Below are 22,996 nucleotides of genomic sequence, written 5' to 3' on the forward strand. Positions count from 1 at the left end.
CCTCTAGGGTTTGGATTCCCTGGAACCAGAGAGTACACTGTAAGAATATAAATCTAGAGCCACTGTGGAGCATATGATTCTGCCCTTTGGAAACACAGAGGTTTATGCAGCCATCTATGGTCAAAACTGGCATAAGCGATCACTTCTGAATGGAAGAATCCCCTTCAAATAGGAATCAGCCTCCATAATTACACAGCTCAGGAGACTTTGAGATCCTCTGTAGATTAGAGGATGGATAGACAGCAGTCATGGCAGCAATTTCTGGTCAGTGGCAATACAGGACTTATGTCAATATACAGTCAGAAATCTTGTTCAAAATATATTAAAGAAGAATTTAACTTCATTCAGTAAACTAATTCTTTCTACAGAGCAATGATAAATTGCAGGTACTTCTAAAGTGTCAGGGGAAAACTATCTTTTGCACAGCTTGATTTTTGTTTCAAAATATATGCTGCTATCGAAACATTTGGGGCTTGATTGCACAGCCTTTTAACATGTTGAACACCCACTGAAGTAGAGTGCAGTTAAAGAGCAAGAGCAAGTTACTAAGATTTAGATAATGATTAAGAAAAGCTGAATCTCTAACATTTACTGTACCAAATTGTGCCACTGAATAGAATAGCTTCAGAGTCCAAAATGATGACCACGCTGTAAATTGCAAAGGATAGGAAACCAAAGCAGAGGAGCTTAAACTTTAACATTTTCAGATTTCCACTGTCTGTGACACTTTGATATTTAAACAGAAAATATAATGAAGCCACAAAGCAGAGGTTTGACATTTAAGCATACAATAGCAATATATTGTATTGTAGCTGTCACCGGAGATACATGAAAACAAAAACCACAGTGTTTCATCCACCCACACAAACTATAATCAATAGGGTGCATCAAAGGGTTACATGAAAAGGGCTTTTTAAAATGGTTATGCACGATACAAAATGTAGGATTTTTCAGAATCACTGCTCTAAAAGCTAAAAGAAAAGGAGTACTTGTGGCATCTTAGAGACCAACCAATTTATTTGAGCATGAGCTTTCGTGAGCTACAGCTCACTTCATCGGATGCATACTGTGGAAACTGCAGAAGACATTATATACATGGTCTCTGTGTATATAATGTCTTCTGCAGTTTCCACAGTATGCATCCGATGAAGTGAGCTGTAGCTCACGAAAGCTCATGCTCAAATAAATTGGTTGGTCTCTAAGGTGCCACAAGTACTCCTTTTCTTTTTGCGAATACAGACTAACATGGCTGTTTCTCTGAAACCTACTCTAAAAGCTACAGTTTATTAAAAACAAGAAGCAGGAAGACTGCTATATGTACTTTGCACTCTGTAGTCTGACTTCCTTTATACACAATTGGCCAGATGCTCAGCTGGGGTAAATTTTTGTAGCTCTTAGTGACATCAATTGAGTTAAGATGATTTACATAAATTGAGGATCCAGTCCCATATCACTTATATTTTAGCATAATTTATCTGACAAACTGGCACTGCACTAAGAACAGGCAAAAGAAATTCCATCCTGAACCTCAGTCAGCACAATAATCCTGAATCTCAAATAAATACTTAATAAAAAATCACTTGTGCTCCCAACTGGCCCTCCTGCCTTAATCAATAAGCCACAAAACCTCACCACTGGTTCCCTGAAGGCTCAGCGGTGTCTTTTGGATTGGTTCACTCTTTCATCTATTTTCCTGGGATCAGGGAGACACCACACATTCTAGGGTGCTTCTAGGTGTGCCTCAGAACAGATTAACTTTGAAGAAATGTCTGTTCTATCAGCTGTTGCCAGACCTGCTAAGACCCTGTGGAGGAACTAGTGGGATCTAAGAATAGGTGTGTCAGGATCAAGAGGAATTGATTTAAATCAAAGTAATATAACTCACTGATTTAAAGCAGCAAGCAGGAAAGCTTGATTGTAATTGTGCTTTGCATTTGTGTCGTTTAGTTATTTTCCTAAAGAAAGGTTGATTCTCATTGGATGGTAACCATTAAAACATTTTGATTTCCAACTAAATAATAGTCTTTACACTAAATGTGGTGCTTTTATTTATGTCTATACACATTTAAACAAATACAGAGTTTAACAGATAAAAAGTAAGAATCTGAATAAAGGTATTTATTATTCTTGGAAATGGTGAATGATACATTTTTTATTTGTGTCAAGCTCCATTTGAATGGAAATTCAAATTCAGTTAAACTGTACAAAAATAGCATTTTTTTCATTTAATAAAAACTACTTTATGTGCTGGAAATAAGAAAAAAGTTTATTAAAAATCATAACATGTTTTGCATTTAAAACCAACTGATTAATTAAACAAATTAAGTATCATCTGTAGCTAGCGAACTGAACTGATTGTTTCTGGTCACTAGGTCTTTCAGGATTTTAGAATCATAGGACTAGAAGGGACTTTGAGAGGTCATCTAGTCCAGTCCCTTGCACTCAAGGCAGGACTAAGTATTATCCAGACCATCCCTGACAGGAGTTTATCTAACCTGTTTTTAAAAGTCTCCAACGATGGAGATTCCACAACCTCTCTAGGCAATTTATTCCAGTGCTTAACCACTCTGACAGTTAGGAACCTTTTCCTAATGTCCAACCTAAACTGCCCTTGCTGCAATTTAAGCCCATTGCTTCTTGTCCTATCCTCAGGGGTTAGGAAGAACAATTTTTCTCTCTCTCCTCCTTGTAACAACCTTTTATGTACTTGAAAACTGTTATCACGTCCCCTCTCAGTCTTCTCTTTTCCAGACTAAACAAACCCAATTTTTTCTAATCTTCCCTCACAGATCACGTTTTTGAGACCTTTAATCATTTTTGTTGCTCTTCGCTGGACTTTCTCCAATTTCTCCACATCTTTCCTGAAATGTGGCACCCAGAACAGGACACAATACTCCAGTTGAGGCCTAATCAGCGTGGAGTAGAGCGGAAGAATTACTTCTCGTGTCTTGCTCACAACACTCCTGCTAATACATCCCAGAATGATGTTTGCTTTTTTTTCCCTTTTTTTTTGGCAACAGTGTTACACTGTTGATTCATATTTAGCTTGTGGTCCACTATGACCCCCAGATCCCTTTCCACAGTACTCCTTCCTTAGGCAGTCATTTCCCATTTTGTAGAAAGTCCAGAGAAGAGCAACAAATCCATGCTGACTGTTATTTATCACCTTAGAACTAGTAGCTCTCATCCTCTCACACCTAGTTTTGTAAGAGGAAAACAAGCTATCCTGCTTTTTCAATCCCCAGTTGATTTTTAACTTTGAATGAGCGAGTCATTGAACTGAACTAATTGAATAAACTGAAATGAAGAAAATATTCTCTGCACCTACAGAGAAGGCTACTGCTGTCAAAAGCTGTTTTAGCACTTCAGTTGACTCTGGTCCCAGGTATTTAGCCAGTGACTTCCATCAGTTCAGTGGTTTGACTTTTTTTAAACACTGGCAACAACTATGTTCTACTTGTATTTAAATTCAAAGAGTGTAGTAGATTATAATAAGTGTAGGCCTTAGCATCGACAACCTATTTTAAAGTTAAAAAAATAAACCTGTAAAAAAAAAATCTGTTTCAATTAAATAAACATGGATTTTTTTAAAAAAAATCCATCCTAGTCAGGTTGGAAAGTAAAGGGGGGAAAGTGTTCATTCCAGTCAAGGTGATCAGCAAGCAAAACAGGATGTGGGTTGGGAGAGGGGGGAAAAAAAAGAAAAGAAATGATATCAAGGGAAGAGAGAGGATCTAGATGGGGTATGGATTATGGAGGGAGAAGGAGTGGGTGTAGAGAGAAGATAACTTCAAATGGTTTAGCTAAGCAGCCATTTTTTTGTTGGTTTTTTTTTTGGCCTTTGCATCTATAGTTATATGCCTCTTAAAATTGCCAAGGATGGGGAACACAGGGATTGGGATGTAAATATCTAAAAAGTGGCAGAAAAACAGGAAACCAGTCCAAATTATTCTAGAATGCGGTGGTCGGTGTGTGGATGGGAGTTCCAAAGTGAAGGTACTTCATCTGGCTGGTAGATGCACGGAGGCATTAATGTGAGGTAAATAAGAACTAATCCACATTTCCATTAACTGTCTTTTCCCTCTGTGTCATCTGAAAGAATCTTAATGCTTGTGTGTTACTTAAGCAGCAATAAGGATATATATTAAAATGCAGTAGTGCCCCTTCTTTGTGTTGTTTAGCATTATGAATGTGTGGTTTTCCTTTTTGTAACCTGTGAACATCCTTATAAATAAATATTTTCTTTCACTTCTAATAAGAGTGTTGGTTTAGTTATTTTTTCTTTAGTAGGTTTCTCATGACACTATGATCTGTCTGTTAAAGAAATGTAATAGCATAAGGAGGAAAAACAAAGATGTAGGAGACTAGCCTCTAATCAGAAACAATCTCTACTGGTTACTAGCTCTGTAAAATATAATGATGTTCACAAAACTAGTTTTGTACAGGGCATGGGTCTGTGACACTTGTGTAAGCAAAAGTGACTCTAAGTCAAAACTCTTCTCTCTCCCACCCTCATTAATTCTTGCCAGCCATGTAGAGCTACCCACAGTTTGGCATGAGGAGATACGGACTACATCAGTCGGTCTAATTCCCCTTGAATTTGCAACAGCAGAAGATGTGGAGGCTGCAGCTTTTGGAGCATCAGAAATAGCAGCATCGGCATAGATAAAAAAGAGAGATATGACCATGTCAGAGTCTATCATGCATCAGAATAGCATTTGTGTGCCACCTACAACTGGAAAACAACTCATTCTTGTAGAAGGTCATAAAGTTCAACACTGTGGAGTCATACCATAACTAATCCATTCTACTGTTATGATTGAAATATTTTGAATTCTTATGCCCAGATTTAAAATGTATACACATATGGGCCAAATCTCTCTCACAGTCCAATGTGTAGACACACAGCATGGATATCCTTGAACAGAATATTGGTTATCAGGTGCACCTGTCCTTGTCACAGGAAAGATTTACATTCATATACACACATTCAGTGCTTTCTAGTCAAAAGAGCCAAGATAAAAACCTTCATTAAAATAAAATAAAAAAAATAATAATAATAATAAAAACCCACCCACACATGGGTCTGGCACTAACTGACTGAATTATGGCTGGTGTTCAAGGCGCCTTGTTAATGCATTCAGTAAAAAGCTGTCTACAGAAATAAGAATTGGCAGGTGTACTGATTCATGTGGAAACAAGTTTTTTTGGGGGAAGATTCAGTCTGGAACCCTATCTTCATTTCAAGAAGAGATTTTACATACATAACACAGTCATAAGGGCAACAGCCATAAAAAGATATGAAAATGGAATAAAGACCAAAATGTTTTATGCTCTACTGAGGGGTAAAGAAAAGACAATGTGGGTTATGTTTAATAATCTGTGCTGGAATCTTCATGTGGCAAATCACTAAGTAACCAGTTAAAGGGAACAAGTAAAGTACATTGATTGTATCTCTATCAGTATTGTTGTTGCATCAGTTCTGAAAATGATTAATGAATTGCTCATATTTCTGTATTTTAGATTATATTTTTGTCAAAATAAAATTATTGCTCAGGCTTGTGATTTGTATTAATGATCCAACGAGACAAATGATCACTCTAACTCATGTTTTCTGTATTTGCATTGGTTGAATGTTCCCTCCCTCCTTGCATAACTGGACAGAAAGTGTATTGGAAGCTGCTATTCTTATTAGGTGCAGAAATGGAAGTACTCGGGCTTCCCAAATCATGCCAAAAATGTTACTTTTCATGAACAAAAGTTGTATTGTTTGCAATATTCACATATGTAGGGAAAAAAAAAACTGATGACTTCATTAGATGTCTTGTTTAGCTGTCTTAAAATAAATGCTGTCTGAAATGCTTTGTATCCTCTGTGATGTTCCAAAATATGAAGGACCAAATTCACCCAGGGTGGAAAGATATCACACTCTGTCTGCGGATTATACTTACATGATGATGTGCTATTTGTACACCGCTCACTTTTGATTTCTCCCGGTAGAGAATTGTTTTCCCATATCATCTCTATGCATACAGTGCCATGAGCTAGACAGTAAAGCTCTTCATGCTTCAGAATCTGGATCTTTCACGTTCTCTTGATATGCTTCAGTGAATAACTGTTAGCCAAATTCAACATACTATCCTGTTGTCGTACAAGCAGGTGCCCAATGGTGATGCACAGAAAATACAATCAGTGTCAGTTGCTTGATCTAAGATGGCTGCCAACTTATCCTTACTTCCAGTCATGGTTCTACACTCCAGCTATGGCTATGTAGATGATAGCTCTTCCAGTCCCATGATGCTCTCTGTATACTGTACTATCCATGCTTTTGTGCTTGTTCAAAAAGAAAGCAGTGTGACCTTCTGAATGTGTCCCGATGTTGAGGAAACACATGTGTTTAAGTTAACGAGGCAGAGAATGCTATATTGGCTGCATGTCTGTTGCAATGGAACACACAGGATGCGCCTTCTAGGAATTTGCCTGAGGTGGAGTGACAGTCTATGAAAGTAGTATGGGCGGATGCTTTGGACTTGTTTCTGTGCCCAGGGAAATCAATGGTAAGATTCTCATTGACTTCATTGGAAATGGGATTGGGCCCTTTTCTGAGAGTGGAAGCAAAGTCCCATGCTCCTCTAGTGAGCATACTGAACGGCTGTAGTATTTAGCTTCCCCTCCCAGAGGGCAAATACTACGTCAGGCTGTTTAATTGACTGCTGAAGCTATGAAGCTTCCATTTCTCAAGAGTGGTAACAGGATAGAGTAACAACGTTTGTGATTTTACCCAGGGACAAAGTAATCATTGATAATTCAGTTATAACTGTTATGCTGTTGTGAACCAGGGTGAATCGGTCTCCCAATTTATTCTAAATTCCATTCATTAGTGTTTGGAATTCAGTATTGCAATAATCAAATGTAGTATTTGCATGGGGAGTTCTCAGGTTGGTATAGAAAAGGCATGATGGTTTGTGATGTGTGTTGATGAAAGATTATTGTGAAATCAAGTCATTCATGTAACAGGAGCTTGATGTCCTAATCAGCTCACATCATAAAACTGCCAAGCAAAGCCTCCTAGCTATTTCCAAACAAAGATTAACACCAGTTGCTAGCAACATAAGAACGGCCATACTGGCTCAAACCAAAGGTCCATCTAGCTCAGTATCCTGTCTTACGACAGTGGCCAATGCCAGGTGCCCCAGAGGGAATGAACAGGTAATCATCAAGTGATCCATTCCCTGTCTCCCATCCCCAGCTTCTGGCAAACAGAGGCTAGGGACACCATCCCTGCCCATCCTGGTTAATAGCCACTGATGGACCTATCCTCCATGAATTTATTTAGTTCCTTTTTTGAATCCTGTTATCGTCTTGGCCTTCACAACGTCCTCAGGCAAAGAGTTCCACAGGTTGACTGTGCGTTGTGTGAAGAAATACTTCCTTGTGTTTGTTTTAAGCCTGCTGCCTATTAATTTCATTTGGTGACCCCTAGTTCTTGTGTTATGAGAGAGTAAATAACACTTCCCTATTTACTTTATCCACACCAGTCATGATTTTATAGACCTCAATCATATCCCCCCTTAGTCATCTCTTTTCCAAACTGAAAAGTCCCAGACTTATTAATCTCTCCTCGTATGGAAGCTGTTCCATACCCCAGTCATTTTCGTTGCCCTTTTCTGAACCTTTTCCAATATATCTTTTTTGAGATGGGGCGACCACATCTGCATGCAGTATTCAAGATGTGGGCATACCATAGATTTAGATAGAGGCAATATGTTAAAGAATAACAAAACAGACAGACACTGAACAAACTTCAAAATAAATACTGAATTTTTTTTAAATTAACCTTTAGAATACCAGTTAATCTCCATACAGTGGGTCTTATTATGCTCTCAATTATTATTATTATTTTTTTTAAAATAGATTGGTCCCCTCAGGACTTGCACTGTGATCTAGTCTGACCTCTTGCAGAGAAGAGATCACAAGACTTTCCTGAACTACTTCCTGTTTGAACTAGAGTATATATTTTAGAAGAGCATTTTGTGACAAATATTGTAACGTCATGTACTATTTTGGGGGGCCATTACATTAAATTTTGAATGGTTTCTGTTGGACTGTGTCCTACTCCATAGTGGAGGGTCACCACAGCTTCTACAGGAACTAAAAACAGTGGGGGTGATTACTCCTGAGATTGTAAATGACTCCAGAAGTTCCACCTCCTGGGCGGGGGGGAGCTCCCTTTTATGGACCCAGCCGGCCAGTTAGCTATGAAGTCCCTCTTGGTAGCTACTTGCTTTACCTGTAAAGAGTTAAAAATCCCCCAGGTTTAAAAAAAAAAAAAAAAGTGGACACCTGACCAAAATAGCCAATGGGAGGGCTAGAACTTTTTAAAATCAGGGAAAACTTCTCTGTGTTCTCTGGGAAAGCCAGGTATGATCAAAAAAATCATCAGATCATACCTAGAATTACTTATTTGGAACTCCCAAATGTGTAAATAGATTAGGAATGTTTAGAAAGACTCAATTAGGTATATTTCTGTTTATTCCTTGGTTTGTGGACTCTTCTGTGCTAACCCCAGATGCTTTTGTTTGGTTGTAACCTTTAAGCTGAACCCCCAAGAAAGCTATTTTTGCTTAATGCTTAATTTTGGAATTCCTCCTCTAAAAAAATCTAGCAAAAGCCTAAGTTCCAGATGTATTTTCTTCCCTTTTGTTTTTAAATAAAAATTTACCTTAAGAAAAGAATTGGATTTTTGGTGTCCTAAGAGGTTTGTGCATATGTTGTTTAATTAGCTGGTGGCAACAGCTAATTTCCTTGGTTTTCTTTCTCAGCTCTTCTCTGGAGGGGGCTGAAAGGGCTTGAGGGTACCCCACAGGGAGGAATTCCCAAGTGTTCCTTCCTGGGCTCTAGGGGGGTTTTAAAGCTGTAACCTTGGGAGTGTAATACAAGCCTGGAGTAGCAAGTATTAATTTTTAAAATCCTTGCAGCCCCCCCACCCAACTGCTGTACTTGAAGTGCCAGAGTGGGGATTCAGCTTTGACAGGGTGGTTTGCATATATTGGGTTAGGCTGGGTTTTCCAGAGACTAGAAAACAAAGGGCTGTTGGTATAAAAAGATGAACTTGAACCTTCATTACGATCCATCAAACAGACGTGACCTTCTGTCCAAGGGAAGCCCCCACCTTGGGGAAGGGTTGGAAAGATTTTGGTCCATTAGGGCCCCATAAGACTGATGTGTGACTCCTGGTAAGTTTAGTGTTTAAATCTGTTTAATGTTTTTATAGGTTTTCCTCTGTAATGCTTTTAACTTAAGAATAAATGTGGTTGCTTAGAAAGCTGTACGGTAACTTGTAACTGCTAGTAACACACTATTCATCGTCCTTGGAGAGAAACCAAAACACAGGTGCTGACCTTTAGACTGACTTTCTGGGAATATCACACTGTAAAGCAGGGAGCAGTGGAGCCTCAGAACCCTAGTCAGGAGGGAGGAGGGCAAGAGACAGGTGTCAAGAGAAGACCTGACATCTAATTGGGAACTCCTGGAATAGACCACAGAGGGAAGGGGACACAGATGCAGTTACCCTGAAACCTTGACACATCCAATCTTGATTAAAAAAAAAAAAGTTGCCAGTGATGGATAATCCACCAAAACTCTTAGTGAATCGTCTTGACTGTTTAAAATAAATAAAATAATAATAAAAAAAAACCCTGCACCTTTTTTCTTGTCTGAATTTGTCCAGCTTTAACTTCCAGCCCTTGGATCTTGTTTGACCTTTGTTTGCTAGATTGAAGAGTCCTTTATTTATCAAATGTCTATTCCCAATGTAGGTACTTATGAACTCTGATCAAGTTCCTCCTTAACCTTCTCTTTGTTAAACTAAACAAAGTGGGCTATTCAAGATTTTCACTATAAGGCATGTTTTTTAATACTTTACTCACTCTTGTGGCTTTTTTCTGAACTCTCCAGTTTTTCAACTTCCTTCTTGAATTATGGGCACCAAAACTGCATCCAGTAGTGATCATATCATGACAAATACAAAGGTAAAATAAGGTCTCTACTCCCACTTATGATTCTGCTCTTTGTACCTTCAAGGATCACATTAACCCTTGACCACAGTGGGTTAACTGGGAACTCAGTTAATTATCCACCATGACTCCCAGGTCTTTTTCAGAGTCACTGCTTCCCAGGATGAAGTCCACCATCCTGTAAGCATGGTCTGCATTCTTTGTTTGTAGATTGATGACCTTACATCTGGCTGTATTAAAATGCATATTGTTTGCTCGCATCTAGCTTACCAAGTGATCCAGATCTCTCTGTATTAATGACCTGTCCTGTTCATTATATATCACTCCCCCAATTTTTGGTCCGCTTTTTCAAAACATTTGAGTACAAGTTATCTGCACCTGCTGATTTTAAAAGGTCTAACTTTTGTATCTACTGTTTAACATTCTCCGTTACTATTATCATGCAAGGTACTTAGTCAAATACATCACAATACTTTTTTCCTAAATATGGAACAAATATTTATCAAACTTTTGCCTTCTCTGTGTTATGGAGAATTCTACCATTTCCATCTAGTAACGGACCAATATCATTGCTAGCATTCCATTTGTTACTAGTATACTAAAAACCTTCTTCTGATTATCCTTAATTCTGTTGATCATAAATTTGTCCTTGTGTCATTTTGCTTCCTTTATCAATTTTCTACAATTCATAGCTTCTAATATATATTAATTGCTGTTAACTTTCCCTTTTACCCATTTTATACAGTTTTCTTATTTTATAGCTGCCTTCATTTCCCCTCTAAGTTAGGTTGTTTGTTTAACCAGTGTAGCCTTCTTTCTTGATTGTGGCTTTTGGGGCATCTAGTAACGTGTTCTTAATTATCATAAACATTTTCTATTTAAATTGTTTGTTCCAGGTGATTTGGCTTTGTGAAACTAGCTCTTAGACCACCACACATATTACTGGATGGGATTTTTCAGTTTGCACATACCAAATGTGAGGACGTCGTGATCATTTTCAGTGCTGAGAACAGAAGGCTGGATACTTCTAGCACTGTAAAATTCCTCCTGGTTCTCTTTTTTTCCTAGAAGTAACAATCTACCTATCTTCTTCTGTGTCCAGGGATGTAAAATGCCAGCTAGCTACACAAGTACAACTCCACTGGCTGCAGTGGAGTTACTCCTGATGCATACTAGTGGAAGTGAGAAGGGACTCGGGCACCATTTCTTCAATACTTTGGGGACTAGAAACTTTCCGGGGGGATGGAAATGGCCACTGTTGGGATGAGTTTTGCTGTGATGTTCAGGTGAGAGGCTGTCACAGTTAACAGGCTAACTGTACCTCTGACCCCTCCTGGTTTCTCCGAGTGCACCTGTTCAGGTCTGGGCCATCCCCTCTCCATAGGCGTGGAGTCACACAATTCTCCCACTGTCATACTAAGCACTGGACGCTTGGAGTCAACTGTGATCACCTCAGCAGGCCTGATTTATCTTCAGGGCCTGTGGTTTTGTTCCCTGGGGGAGCAATGACCGTGGTAACGAGTGATCAGACAGCCTTCTTAAAACACTTATTTAGAAGGACAGCATTTAAGGGAGAACAGATCTTTAAATAAAACACTAGTCTATATGCATGTTTGTCTCTCCCTAAGGCTACCATACTCTAGATACTGGAGAAAACACAGCTTCTTTAAACTCTCTTTCCAGAGTCCCCTGAACAGGCTCAGGCACACAGACACACCCTACCTACCTATCTCTTCCTGTCCTAAGAGGGTTCCCAGCCTGGCTGTCTCACTTTGGCTTGGAGCCGAGAAGTAGGCTATTGTCCTGTCAGTGCCCCCTCACATGGTTTGGTTGGGAGGTTTGCTTGTGTACAGCTATTGTGTTTCTTTCCTGCTGGTCTTTCCCACAACCCCCTATTAGGCTAGATCAGTGGTTCTCAAACTTATTTGATCAGGCCTCCCTTCTTTGCATCTGTAGTCATTTACATCCTCCTCCTCCGCAGCTCCTCCACCAAGTATATATACCACCATCAGGGTGGAGAGCAGTGGCTGCTGGCCGGCCGTCTCTGAAGGCAGCACCACACCAGCACAGAAGTAAGGGTGACAATATGAAAAGTGATCATCAATATCACTTTTCACAGCAGACTTAGCTCCCCATTACCACCCTTACTTCATCGCTGCTGCCGCCATTTTGGGACTGACAGCCAGAGCCCCGCCAACTCCAGGTGAGGGATTAGGAGTGGGGGAAAGAAGAGCCCGAGCAGTGGGGCTGCGGTTGTCTCCTTTATCCCTGCCTCACAGGTGCGCACGGCCCTTCTGCACGAGCCCCAGCCATTCGGGGCTGACAGCCAGAGCTCTTTTAAAAAACAAACAAAAAACAAACACATCCATGCACAGCTCGTGCCTCCCTTGACACATTCCCACATGTCAGACTTGGGAGGCCTACCCCATCGTTTGAGAGCCACTAAGCTAGATCAATATGTTCTACAGGAAAGTTTTATAATCCAATATACAGTAGTAAATTCACCTCACTGACCAGATCACGTACAGTGTTCAGAAGAGTATTAAATCTAAAAATACTAAGATGATCACAAAGCTGCTCCACCTCTGTCAGACACATTCTAGCTATTGGCTAAAGAACAGGTTAGAACTCCTGGGAGGGCCCAATCCTAACCCACTTGGCTTCCTTCTTACCATAATCTACCTCCCATACAGTTTCTTCCTCAAATGACAGCCTCTTCCAGATGGCTGCCAATTCCTGACCCATCCCCTAAAATAAGAATGAGTAGAGGGAGATTACACTGGTGACAGTGTAGGAGAGAGCCTGGAGTGGAACCTAATGCCCTGGGGGGGGAAGACAGGATCAACTGTGAAGGGGATGAAGGTAGGCAGAAAGCAAGAAGCTTTCCTCTCATATGCAGTGGAATTCTTCTGATGCTCATTGGAGAGAGTGGGTCTTATGGGAGGCGAGGGTGGTGAAAGTGGAGGAGAGAAGGAATTGGCAGGAATGAGGAGGTAGGTGGAGCTCCAGTTTGGGTGGAAGAGCGAGGGAAGGATATGGATGGGAACTGGATTTGTTCAACCTCAGTTTGTCAGTAAAAGATCACTAAGAATTAGTCAACTAGTCTTCAATATTCTAAGCACTGAAAGCACTACAGCAGCAGCAAATAAAGAGACCTTCTGGGACCCCCCCCCCAAAAAAAGCAATATTAATTTATGTGAGCAAAAGTAGCTGCATCTCTATGACCTCTACATATGTGCATACTCACTCACTGTTGCCAGCTGTCATGATTTATAGCATACAGTGTTGTCCCAGGATATTAGAGACACGGCGGGTGATGGAATATCTTTCACTGAACCACCTTTTCTTGGTGAGAGAGAGTCAAGCTGACACAGAGCTTGGTCCAATAAACGATATTACCTCACCCACCGGGTCTATGATTTATAGTGTTTTTTTTTAATGTCCCAATTGCTGAAATCAAGAATTTCTAGGAGAATTGCAGCTTTCACTAAATTAAAAAAAAAAAAAAAAAAGAGAAAAGTTGTTCACCCTCCTCGTCATGAAGAAAAGCTAGAAAGCATGCAGCAAGTACACCCTAAAAACTCAGAAACCAAAAGGCAAATAAAAAGAACCTCACATTTAAAAAATATCTTAAGCCAATCATGATTTTGGGGGTTCTGGCTCATGATTTTTGAATTCTTCCATTTGGCAACACTGTGTACCTTTTATTCCTTCAGGTGCTGCTTCACTCAAACAGCCCAGGATTGCATCCTCATCCATATTCAAGGCAGATCATTTCCTCCTCAGTGAAGAAATTAAAAAATCTTTTCCTGCTGCAACACAAGAAGAAAGCAACAACACAGTCTGAATTCACACACTTAACACCCTGCAATTTCCAACCCTTACTTATAGAGAAGTCTTCTTAGCCAAGAGGCCATGACACAGAGAATTAGTAAGGCATTACAAACACACTCTCACTACTGTTAAAGAAAATATAGCACCATAACACACACTTCCACTACACAGACCATCGTGAGTCTCACACTTCCTGTCAAATCTCTCAACCCCTGTCTCACTACAATTTGGAGACACTGGAACGGCAAATCTGATCAGTTCCCTCAAACTTCTGCCTCTACAAATGAAAAGGACAGCCAACCCACTGTGAGCATTCTGTTTGCAGCATTTTATGGCTCCCATGCAATATGTCCTCACTCTGATTAGATCCTGCATTTGCAGGACTGGATTTGATGATCTAATGCATGTTTTCCATCTCTAACTTGTGTGAGCCTCTCTTTGTATGCTTAACTGCCTGAGATACTCTCACATCTGGCCAGCACAATCAGCACATCTCCTTTGAGTCTGACTGCTGGCAGTTCTCCTTCCTGAACCCTTTCAAAGAAAAATTAAGAATTTCTTTTTCAGTTGTTGTGCACAAATGCAAATAACCTCTCTCGCTCAACCAAACCTGAGTTCCCCATTGTGAGAATATGAGAATTTAGGACTGGGCCCTATGGGCTATTCCAAAACCCACCAAGGTCAATGGAAAAAGTCTTCCACTGATTCCAAAGAACCTGAGCTAAGGCATCTCAAGAGCATTAATATATAAATATGCTATAACCTTAAGAATGTAGTACATGATATACTATGACCTCAAAATCTTTGCCCATGTTTTTAAACAAACTACAGAGAAAAAGCATACCATAGAAACATAATTTGAACAACTAATTCCTTCAAGGATATGCTATGGTGCAACATCTGCTCCAGGACATCTGTTTCTGCTTCAAAAAGATCTTACGTTCTCTAAAGGGATAATTAACACCAGTCTAAAAGGCTTACACATTGATAGTTTACTTTCCTTTCTACTCATTTTATTCTTTCACATATATTGTCATATTACCTGCATAGAAAGGTCACCAAAAATATCTCAAGTTAGTATAAAACATATTTAGAATTCAGAGTAACTCATGGGCTCTACTTTTGGGTCTGTCAGTGACTCACTGTGAGACCTTATACAAGTTACATGACTTGCCCGAAGTTACACAGAAAGTCTGTGGCAAAGTGGCTCAGTTTATTTAAAATGGGTATAATACCGTACCTATCACAAAGTAACAATTATTGCATATCTATAAAGTCCTTTAGATGAAAAGTGCTACAAAAATTCAAAATATTATTTATTGCACATAATTATACCATGAACTATTTCAGTAGTGCCAACCCCAAGGATTCAAAAACCATGAGTCAACTAGTGTGACCAGATAGCAAGTGTGAAAAATTGGGACAGAGGGTAGTGGGTAACAGGCACCTATGTAAGAAAAAGCCTCAAATGTCTGGACTCTCCCTATAAAATCGGGACATCTGGTCACCTTAGAGTCAACCCTAAAAATCTGAGGTTCACTTAAAAATCATGGGTTTCAGAGTAGCAGCCAAAAGAAAAGGAGTACTTGTGGCACCTTAGAGACTAACCAATTTATTTGAGCATAAGCTTTCGTGAGCTACAGCTCACTTCATCGGATGCATACTGTGGAAACTGCAGAAGACATTATATACACAGAGACCATGAAACAATACCTCCTCCCACCCCACTCTCTTGCTGGTAATAGCTTATCTAAAGTGATCACTCTCCTTACAATGTGTATGATAATCAAGTTGGGCCATTTCCAGCACAAATCCAGGTTTTCTCACCCTCCGCCCCCCCCCCTCCACACAAACTCACTCTCCTGCTGGTAATAGCCCATCCAAAGTGACCACTCTCTTTACAATGACAGGTTTCAGAGTAACAGCCGTGTTAGTCTGTATCCACAAAAAGAAAAGGAGGACTTGTGGCACCTTAGAGACTAACAAATTTATTTGAGCATAAGCTTTCGTGAGCTACTAAATTTGTTAGTCTCTAAGGTGCCACAAGTACTCCTTTTCTTTTTAAAAATCATGGTATTTTTTTTTTTTTAATACATTCAGGGTTCTTTTTGCCTTCTGGTTCTTGAGCCATTAGGATACACATTATCAAACTTTGCTCTGAAACCATCAGGACTAAAAACTAGTTTCTAAATGAAAGCTGAGGGTCTCATGTAATCACATCACTTCACTGAGCTGGGATTTTAAGAAAAAAAAAATCTAGATTTTAGATGAGTTAGCAACATTGTATTTCCTCTTGACTAGGAATCCCTGGAATTGGAACAAACCTTTGTTATAGACCCAAACTTTGCTTTACTTGAAAATTCTCTCATAAAAGTCCATTTTATAAATAACATTTCCCTATTTTAGCAGAGTTTTGGAAGCTCTGGCTTACACAGAAATGGCTGGAATGTGGGCACCATCCAGCAAAACCAGGATGTTACAAGAGTTTTGTGTGTGTGTGTCTGTGTAGATATTAGGGCTGTTGTCGATTAATCATGATTAATTTTTTTGAGTTAATCATGTGAGTTAACTGCTGTTAACTCAAAAAAATTAATCATGATTAATCAGTTTTAATAAAACTGTTAAACAATATAATACCAATTGAAATTTATTAAATATTTTGGAAGTTTCTACATTTTCAAATATATTTATTTCAATTACAATACAGAATACCAGTGTACAGTGCTCACTTTATATTATTTTTATTACAAATATTTTCACTGTAAAAATGATAAACAAAAGAAATAGTATCTTTCAATTCACCTCATACAGGTTCCGTAGTGCAATCTCTGTATTGTGAAAGTGCAACTTACACATGTAGGTTTTTTTGTTACATAACGTCACTCAAAAACAAAACAATGTAAAACTTTAGAGCCTACGAGTCCACTCAGTCCTACTTCTTGTTCAGCCAATTGCTCAAACAAGTTTGTTTACATGTGCAGGAGACAATGCTGCCTGCTTCTTGTTTACAATGTCATCTGAAAGTGAGAACAAGTGTTCGCATGGCACTGTTGTAGCTGGCATTGCAAGGTATTTACGTGCCAGACGCGCTAAAGATTCATTTGTAAGTTCAACTTCCATGATGAAGAAATTGCACTACGGTACGTGTATCAAGTGAATTGAAAAATACTATTTCTTTTGTTTTTACAGCGCAAATATTTAGAATAAAAAGAAATACAACGTGAGCACTGTGCATTTTGTATTCTGTGTTGAAATCGAAATCAATATGTTCGAAAATATGGTAAACATCCAAAAATATTTAAATAAATGGTATTCCATTATTCTTTAACAGCACGATTAATTATTTTAAATCGCTCGACAGCCCTAGTAGACAGACATATTGTCAAAAAGAAAAGGAGGACTTGTGGCACCTTAGAGACTAACCAATTTATTTGTTAGACATATTGTCGGTGACCGGAGAAGGTGACAGCAGATGGTGTCAACAGCGGGCACCATGGCTCCTGGGGTTTCTAGGGCAGGGCACCTGGCAGGCTGCAGGTGGCTTAGGGCTGCTCTCCCCAGCAGCTCGGCTCCCAGGGCAAGCCCGGGGGCACTGGGTCACCCTGCGGGGGTGCGGGTCCTGCCTTATGCCCCACCCCCAGAGAGGGGGACTGAGGGCCGCATCTGTGCCGCAGGCCCAGCCCCGGGTGTGTGTGTGGGGGGGGAGGGGGCTCACGGGAGGGGCTGTACCGCCGCATCGGAGCCCCCTTCTCTGCCCAGTGGGGGGGAGCCTGGGCCAGAAGGCGGGACTTTGCGCTCTGCTTTGCACCGATTGGCCAGTTAGTCCCTCGGTACCGCCCTACTGAAGCGCCATTGGACCTTTCCGTAACCGAGAAGTGACGATTGCTATGGCGACCGGGACGCGTCCGGCCCGTCCCCACTCCTTGCCTTAACAACCCCGCCCCACCCCCGCCGCGCGCGCTCTCCCGTGAAGCCGGGACAGAGCCAGGTGGAGAGAAGGGGCGAGCTGTTCTCGCGAGAGGTTCTCCGGGGGACCCTAGCAACGGCGAGAGCGGCGGGTAAACAAGCGACCCGGAGAGCCGGCGATGGAGGGGGCGGCGGCGGCCGGAGCCGAGGGGCCCTTCTGCCTGCAGCGTATCCTCTCCCCGCGCCCCCTCAGCGGCTCCTGGCGGAGCAGCGCTGGGGATGGGGGGCGCTCGGGGGGGAGGGATTTGCTGAGGGTTCACGCCGGGGGCTCCTCGTTCTGGGGGCGGGAGGTTCTGGGGGTTCACCCCGGGAGGGGGAGCCGGGGATCTTCCCTCTGGGGGGCTTCACCCAGGGGTTTCAGCTGTGGGGAGGGGTCTCACTTTGCGGGGCGGGCTGTTGGGCTCTAGCCTCTGGGGATTTTTTGGAGCCTTTGACTCAACTGAGAACAAATCCCTGCCCCCCTCCTCCCCACTGGTTTTGAATCCCGGGCAAGTTCAAGCCATGGGGAGGGGTGGGGAGTGCTGGGGTCCCCTCGTTCTCTGCATGGGTCAGTGCCACTCCCCGCCACCGCTGTCACCTGAGCTCTGCCCAGGATTGAGGAAGCACCTTCTCTCTGGCCCATTCAGCCGGGCTGCTCAGTGGCACCTGCAATAAAGGCTTCACTCGATGCCCATACAGTTATATTTGCCAGGTACAGACCTGCCCAGCGGGAGCCAGGCCAAAAATCACGTAATTATGGTGGGGAAAAGTTGAGATTACCAACTTATTTTACCAACACTCCCCTACTTGCTGCTGGCTAATAGTGAACTTCCCTGGGAACCGCGGGGGAATAAACGATAAGTTAGAAAAATTAAATTCTGCACTATTTGAACAAAGACAGCTAAGTCTCCAGGCCTCATGATTAAGAGGAATACCTTCTCAATGTGAACGGAATGTAGCTTGATGCAGTGCCATCTTGCTGCATCTACAAACAGATGACTCCAGTGCCTCTGGTATGGAAACAGAAAAGTGAAATTGTCCTGATTCTTGTTAGTTTCACCTAGGGGTTCTGAATAGTAACAGTGGGACTGTCCAGAGTCTTGTTCATTTCAGTGTGCTGTCAAGATCCACTGTTGTTGTTTAGAATCCCTGGGTGAAACTAACAAGAACCATAACAATTTCACTTTTCTGTTGCTACTTGGGAAAGCTGTGAGCAACAACTGAAGACCTGGAGCTGTTGCCTCTTACTCCTTTTTGTACTTGTCTCTCTCTAGCAAGCGTCTGGTAAGTTTTTCCAAGCCTTTTCCATAAGGCACTAAATACGTATCAGAAGGTAATCCACATTTGATTGTTCCTCCACTTGGCAATATTCGAACCACTGACCTAGAATGAAAGGCTCAAATTCTATCATCTAGTGCCTGAATTATCCAATCATTCCCTAAAAATCTATTTTTAATTGAGTAGTTTATACAAGTAAAATAGGAATTTTAGATTGCAGAGCAGCAATTTAGAAGGTTTATTTCTGAGTTATGACATTTAGAAACAACCAGTTTGACTCCTTTTCAGTTTTAAAAAGAGCAAAGGCAAACTATAAATGAGTGGTTGCAGGTTTTTTGTTTTGTTTTTCTGTAGTATATATTTATTTAGAGGCTGGCAGTCAGGAGATCTGAATTCTGCTCTCAACCTTGGTACTGACTGACTCGCTTTGTGACCCTATGTAAGCCACTTCTCTGCGATTCAGTTTCTGCTTCCTTGAAACAGAAATTCTTCAGTGCCCTGTGGCTGATAAGACACTACAGAAGAGTGTCTATATTATAAAAGACATTGAAAATAAAATTTGTAGACAATGTTTGCTCAAAAATGTAGTTGAATGAGGAATTTTGTCTTTAAAAGATTGTGCATCTGAAATATGATTTTTCAAAAATCATGTCAAGATTTTTAACATGAGGTTTTATTCCACATGCATAGCATCTGCAACAACACAGTAGTCTAGACCATAATGGCACATAAGGGCTATTGAGTCAGTAAAACACTTTAAAAAACTAACAGCAAACTCACCTTCTTGGAAGCACCTAAATCACCAAGATCATTTGCATTAGTTTGGAATGACTGGTGGATATGACATTGTGACATTTCTATCCACATTGTAAAATATTCTACAACTGTAGAATAGAACTGTCAATATGGAGAAAAAGGAATGAAGTATTGCACATATGTAAAACAGGTTGACAAAATCTGTCTCTCTCATTATACAATCAAGCTTCCAGTGAGAGAAATGTTTTTAGCCAAATTGCTGGATACACAATATTGTATTTAAATTGTACCGTATAAACATTCAAACCTCTATTTACTACTACAATATGACAGTACCAAAAGGCTACTTAATTAATTACAGTGACATTATCCTGTCTTTTATTATTAGATATTTTATAAAATGATATTTAGTACATTTTTCAGCTTCTGAGTACTTTGCAAACTTTAAATAAAGTACCATTCAATTAATGGTTTCATAATCATAATTGTTATATACCCAACGAGGTAGGTAATTTATCATCCCCGTTCAATGGATAAGGGACTTTAAGGACCAGACATTTAATCTGATTTGTGTAAGGCCCCACAACACCACAGTAGCAGGGCCAGGACTAGAACTCAAAACATTTGTAAGTCCCAGATGACTAGATCATACATACCTTGAATGTTACTTTTATTATACCCTTTGCTATAATTAAAGCAGTTGCATTGTGATTTCTATTATAAACTTTTGTTCATGCACGTGTGTAGATTTCTGAAAAGTCCTTTGTGGCTGAAACTATACTCAGCTCTGTTGTTTTTTAAAACTGGAATAAAATCCCTTCATGATCTTGAGTTACTGGAGAGAGGGGAGAAAAGTGTTCTCAGCATATTGAGACTTTTTTGACTTACCAATAGCTCAAAAGCGTTTGTGGGGCAAGCCCTCTAAACCTCACATGTAAATTACTACATACTTTGCGGTGTGTATAACTGAGGCAAATTTAAAAATTAATGCTATAAGAAATTTAAAATAACCCCTCATCTGCTTATTTTAAATCAGCAAAAGATTTTTGTAGCTTCAGCTAATGAAGCCTTGTCCTTTGGCAATAACACAGTTAACTTTTTCCTTTCCTTGCCTCTCTCTCTAAATATATAGACAAAATATAATATAGCCAAGGGCAATTTTCCAAATAAACCATGGATTTTAGGAGGCACTAGCAGGTATACAAATATCTGATTCAGGCACATAATCACAGAGTAGGTACAAATACAGAAGTAGAACACATACATTGGCCCCTCCTTTATAAAAAGTTGGGCCTTAGTATCCATGCTGTGCAAATAGGACCTCACTTTTTAAAGTCTCATTCACAAGATATCTGCCCCAGACATACAGTAGTATCATGATCACTTTAGGTACATTGAAAGAATGAAGAGTCAATTAATCACAGAGTGTTTAGCTTTAAAAAAAAATGATTCTTAGACTACTTACCAAACTCAATCAACCAAAACTCCTGACCTCCAAAATCAATTCTTCTGCCACTAGACTTCCTCTGCTTTTACTGTTCCCTACCAATCTCCAGAGCCATTAAAAAAAAACCCAGTGGTTTCCCTGTAGTGCATTTTGCTCCCAGTCCTTGTTCAATAGGTCAGAAGTAACTCTTCTCCTTCCCTGTCTCATCTTGTAAACACTAGAGCAGCTGCAGCCACTTAGCTCTTTCTGCCCCTCTAGCAAACAGTTAGTGGTCCCTGGACCACTTTGCTGCCCGCTTCTCCCCTGCCCCCCTCCAGTTAAAGGATCAGAGAATCCAGGCACCACTAGTAGTTTCTTAAGAGCATAAAAAGAACAGAAGTAGCTGATGATGTAAGGCCTCCAGTATTTGCCTTTGGGAGTGGGGAGCTGAGACTCAGGAGCCAAACAGCTGCTAAAGTCTTGGGAGGCTGGTCAGGGCTTCAGTTCTTCAGGAGGAGCTCTTCAAAGTCCTCTGCAAAGTGCAACTGTTCTCAGCTATGTTCTCCCTGCTCAACTCAATGGGCACATGGGCTGTTGCTGGAACACTTTGCCAGAAGGAGATTGTAAAGTATTCATTGAAACACATACCTCTCAATCCTCCCATTAAAATCAGTTAATCCATTTTTTCCCTCATGTAACTAAAGGAGATGTAGGACTGTTAAACCAACATAACAGAAGCTTCAGTGCTCAATTTACTGTTATTTTCCCCCAAAGCGTGGATCCACAGATGTGCATTTGCCACGTCGGATCTCTAAACCTGATAAAAAATGGTTAGTTTTCTAAAAGGATAAAATTCACCGAGAGGCATAAGGACAGTGAAAGTCCCCTGGTGCAATATAGCCACTGTAACTGTGTATCTGAGAGTAGAGTTTGCCTTATTGTTTATATGAAGCACAGCAACTGGTGTCTACCTATAGCAGAGCAAATAGGTGGTATTTTAATGCTGTGCTGTCGTGCAATGAAAAGTTTGAGTGCTAAATTCTGTTCTTGAATGCAGAGACATGCCTTTAACTGGGCATCCAAGAGCCAAAATTAGCCCTAAATATGTGAAATTTGGCCTTACATAGAACAGGGGAGAGGCTGATAAGGACTGATTTATGAATAACTGTTTTTTTTTAAATGATCATATACAATTGTTTTCTCATTGGAAAGCACCACATACGTCAGCTGTTTTAGACTTGACAAAACATACAGAAGTTACCATTACAGAAGACTCAGAAGATGATTATCAATATGAAGAGGTAATTTACTTAATAATATCGCCAATAAAATAATAATAATAATACCTTTTTCTTTTATAGGGCCTTTCAAAAGTAGATCTCAAAACTTAGGAGATAGTCTTAAGAAAGATCTGTATTGTAGTAACCATCTCTTCTTTTATTTAAATGCACCAGTCACTATATCTTAGCACCAAAGAAGTAAATCCTCTTTTATGAAGTATACTTTAAAATATGCATGATATTAAGCATATATTTTCATTTAATAAAAAGAACTAGTAACATTTGATTTATTATGTCTTATTTCCATTTAAATAATTTTTAAAAGGTAGCAGTAACTCAGTTTAGCTGATTTCAGCTTATTCATAGTGAGCTAATTTCAGCGTATTCATTATTTAAATAGGTTTATATTATCATATAATATATCTTTGCTTTCTTGGATATTGTTTCAGTATATTAATGTC

The 22,996-nt window shown here is 40.2% G+C and overlaps 1 protein-coding gene across 5 annotated transcripts in view; it reads left to right on the forward strand.

The window, feature by feature from the left end:
• Window positions 1-17,775: 17,775 nt before the first annotated feature.
• SPAG16 (sperm associated antigen 16) overlaps window positions 17,776-22,996 on the forward strand; it is a 710,758-nt gene continuing 705,537 nt past the window's right edge. For 2 of the 5 annotated variants that reach the window (XM_043524951.1, XM_043524953.1), the window contains exon 1: window positions 21,556-22,556. In XM_043524951.1, coding sequence (XP_043380886.1) covers window positions 22,413-22,556 — 144 coding nt within the window. In that variant the 5' untranslated portion in view covers window positions 21,556-22,412. Of the gene's footprint in view, window positions 17,985-21,555; window positions 22,557-22,996 lie in introns of those variants that run through there. The other 3 variants (XM_043524952.1, XM_037912653.2, XM_043524954.1) reach the window with 3 other exon arrangements.

Source organism: Chelonia mydas, chromosome 11 (assembly GCF_015237465.2).
Source record: "Chelonia mydas isolate rCheMyd1 chromosome 11, rCheMyd1.pri.v2, whole genome shotgun sequence".
Lineage (NCBI taxonomy): Eukaryota > Metazoa > Chordata > Testudines > Cheloniidae > Chelonia > Chelonia mydas.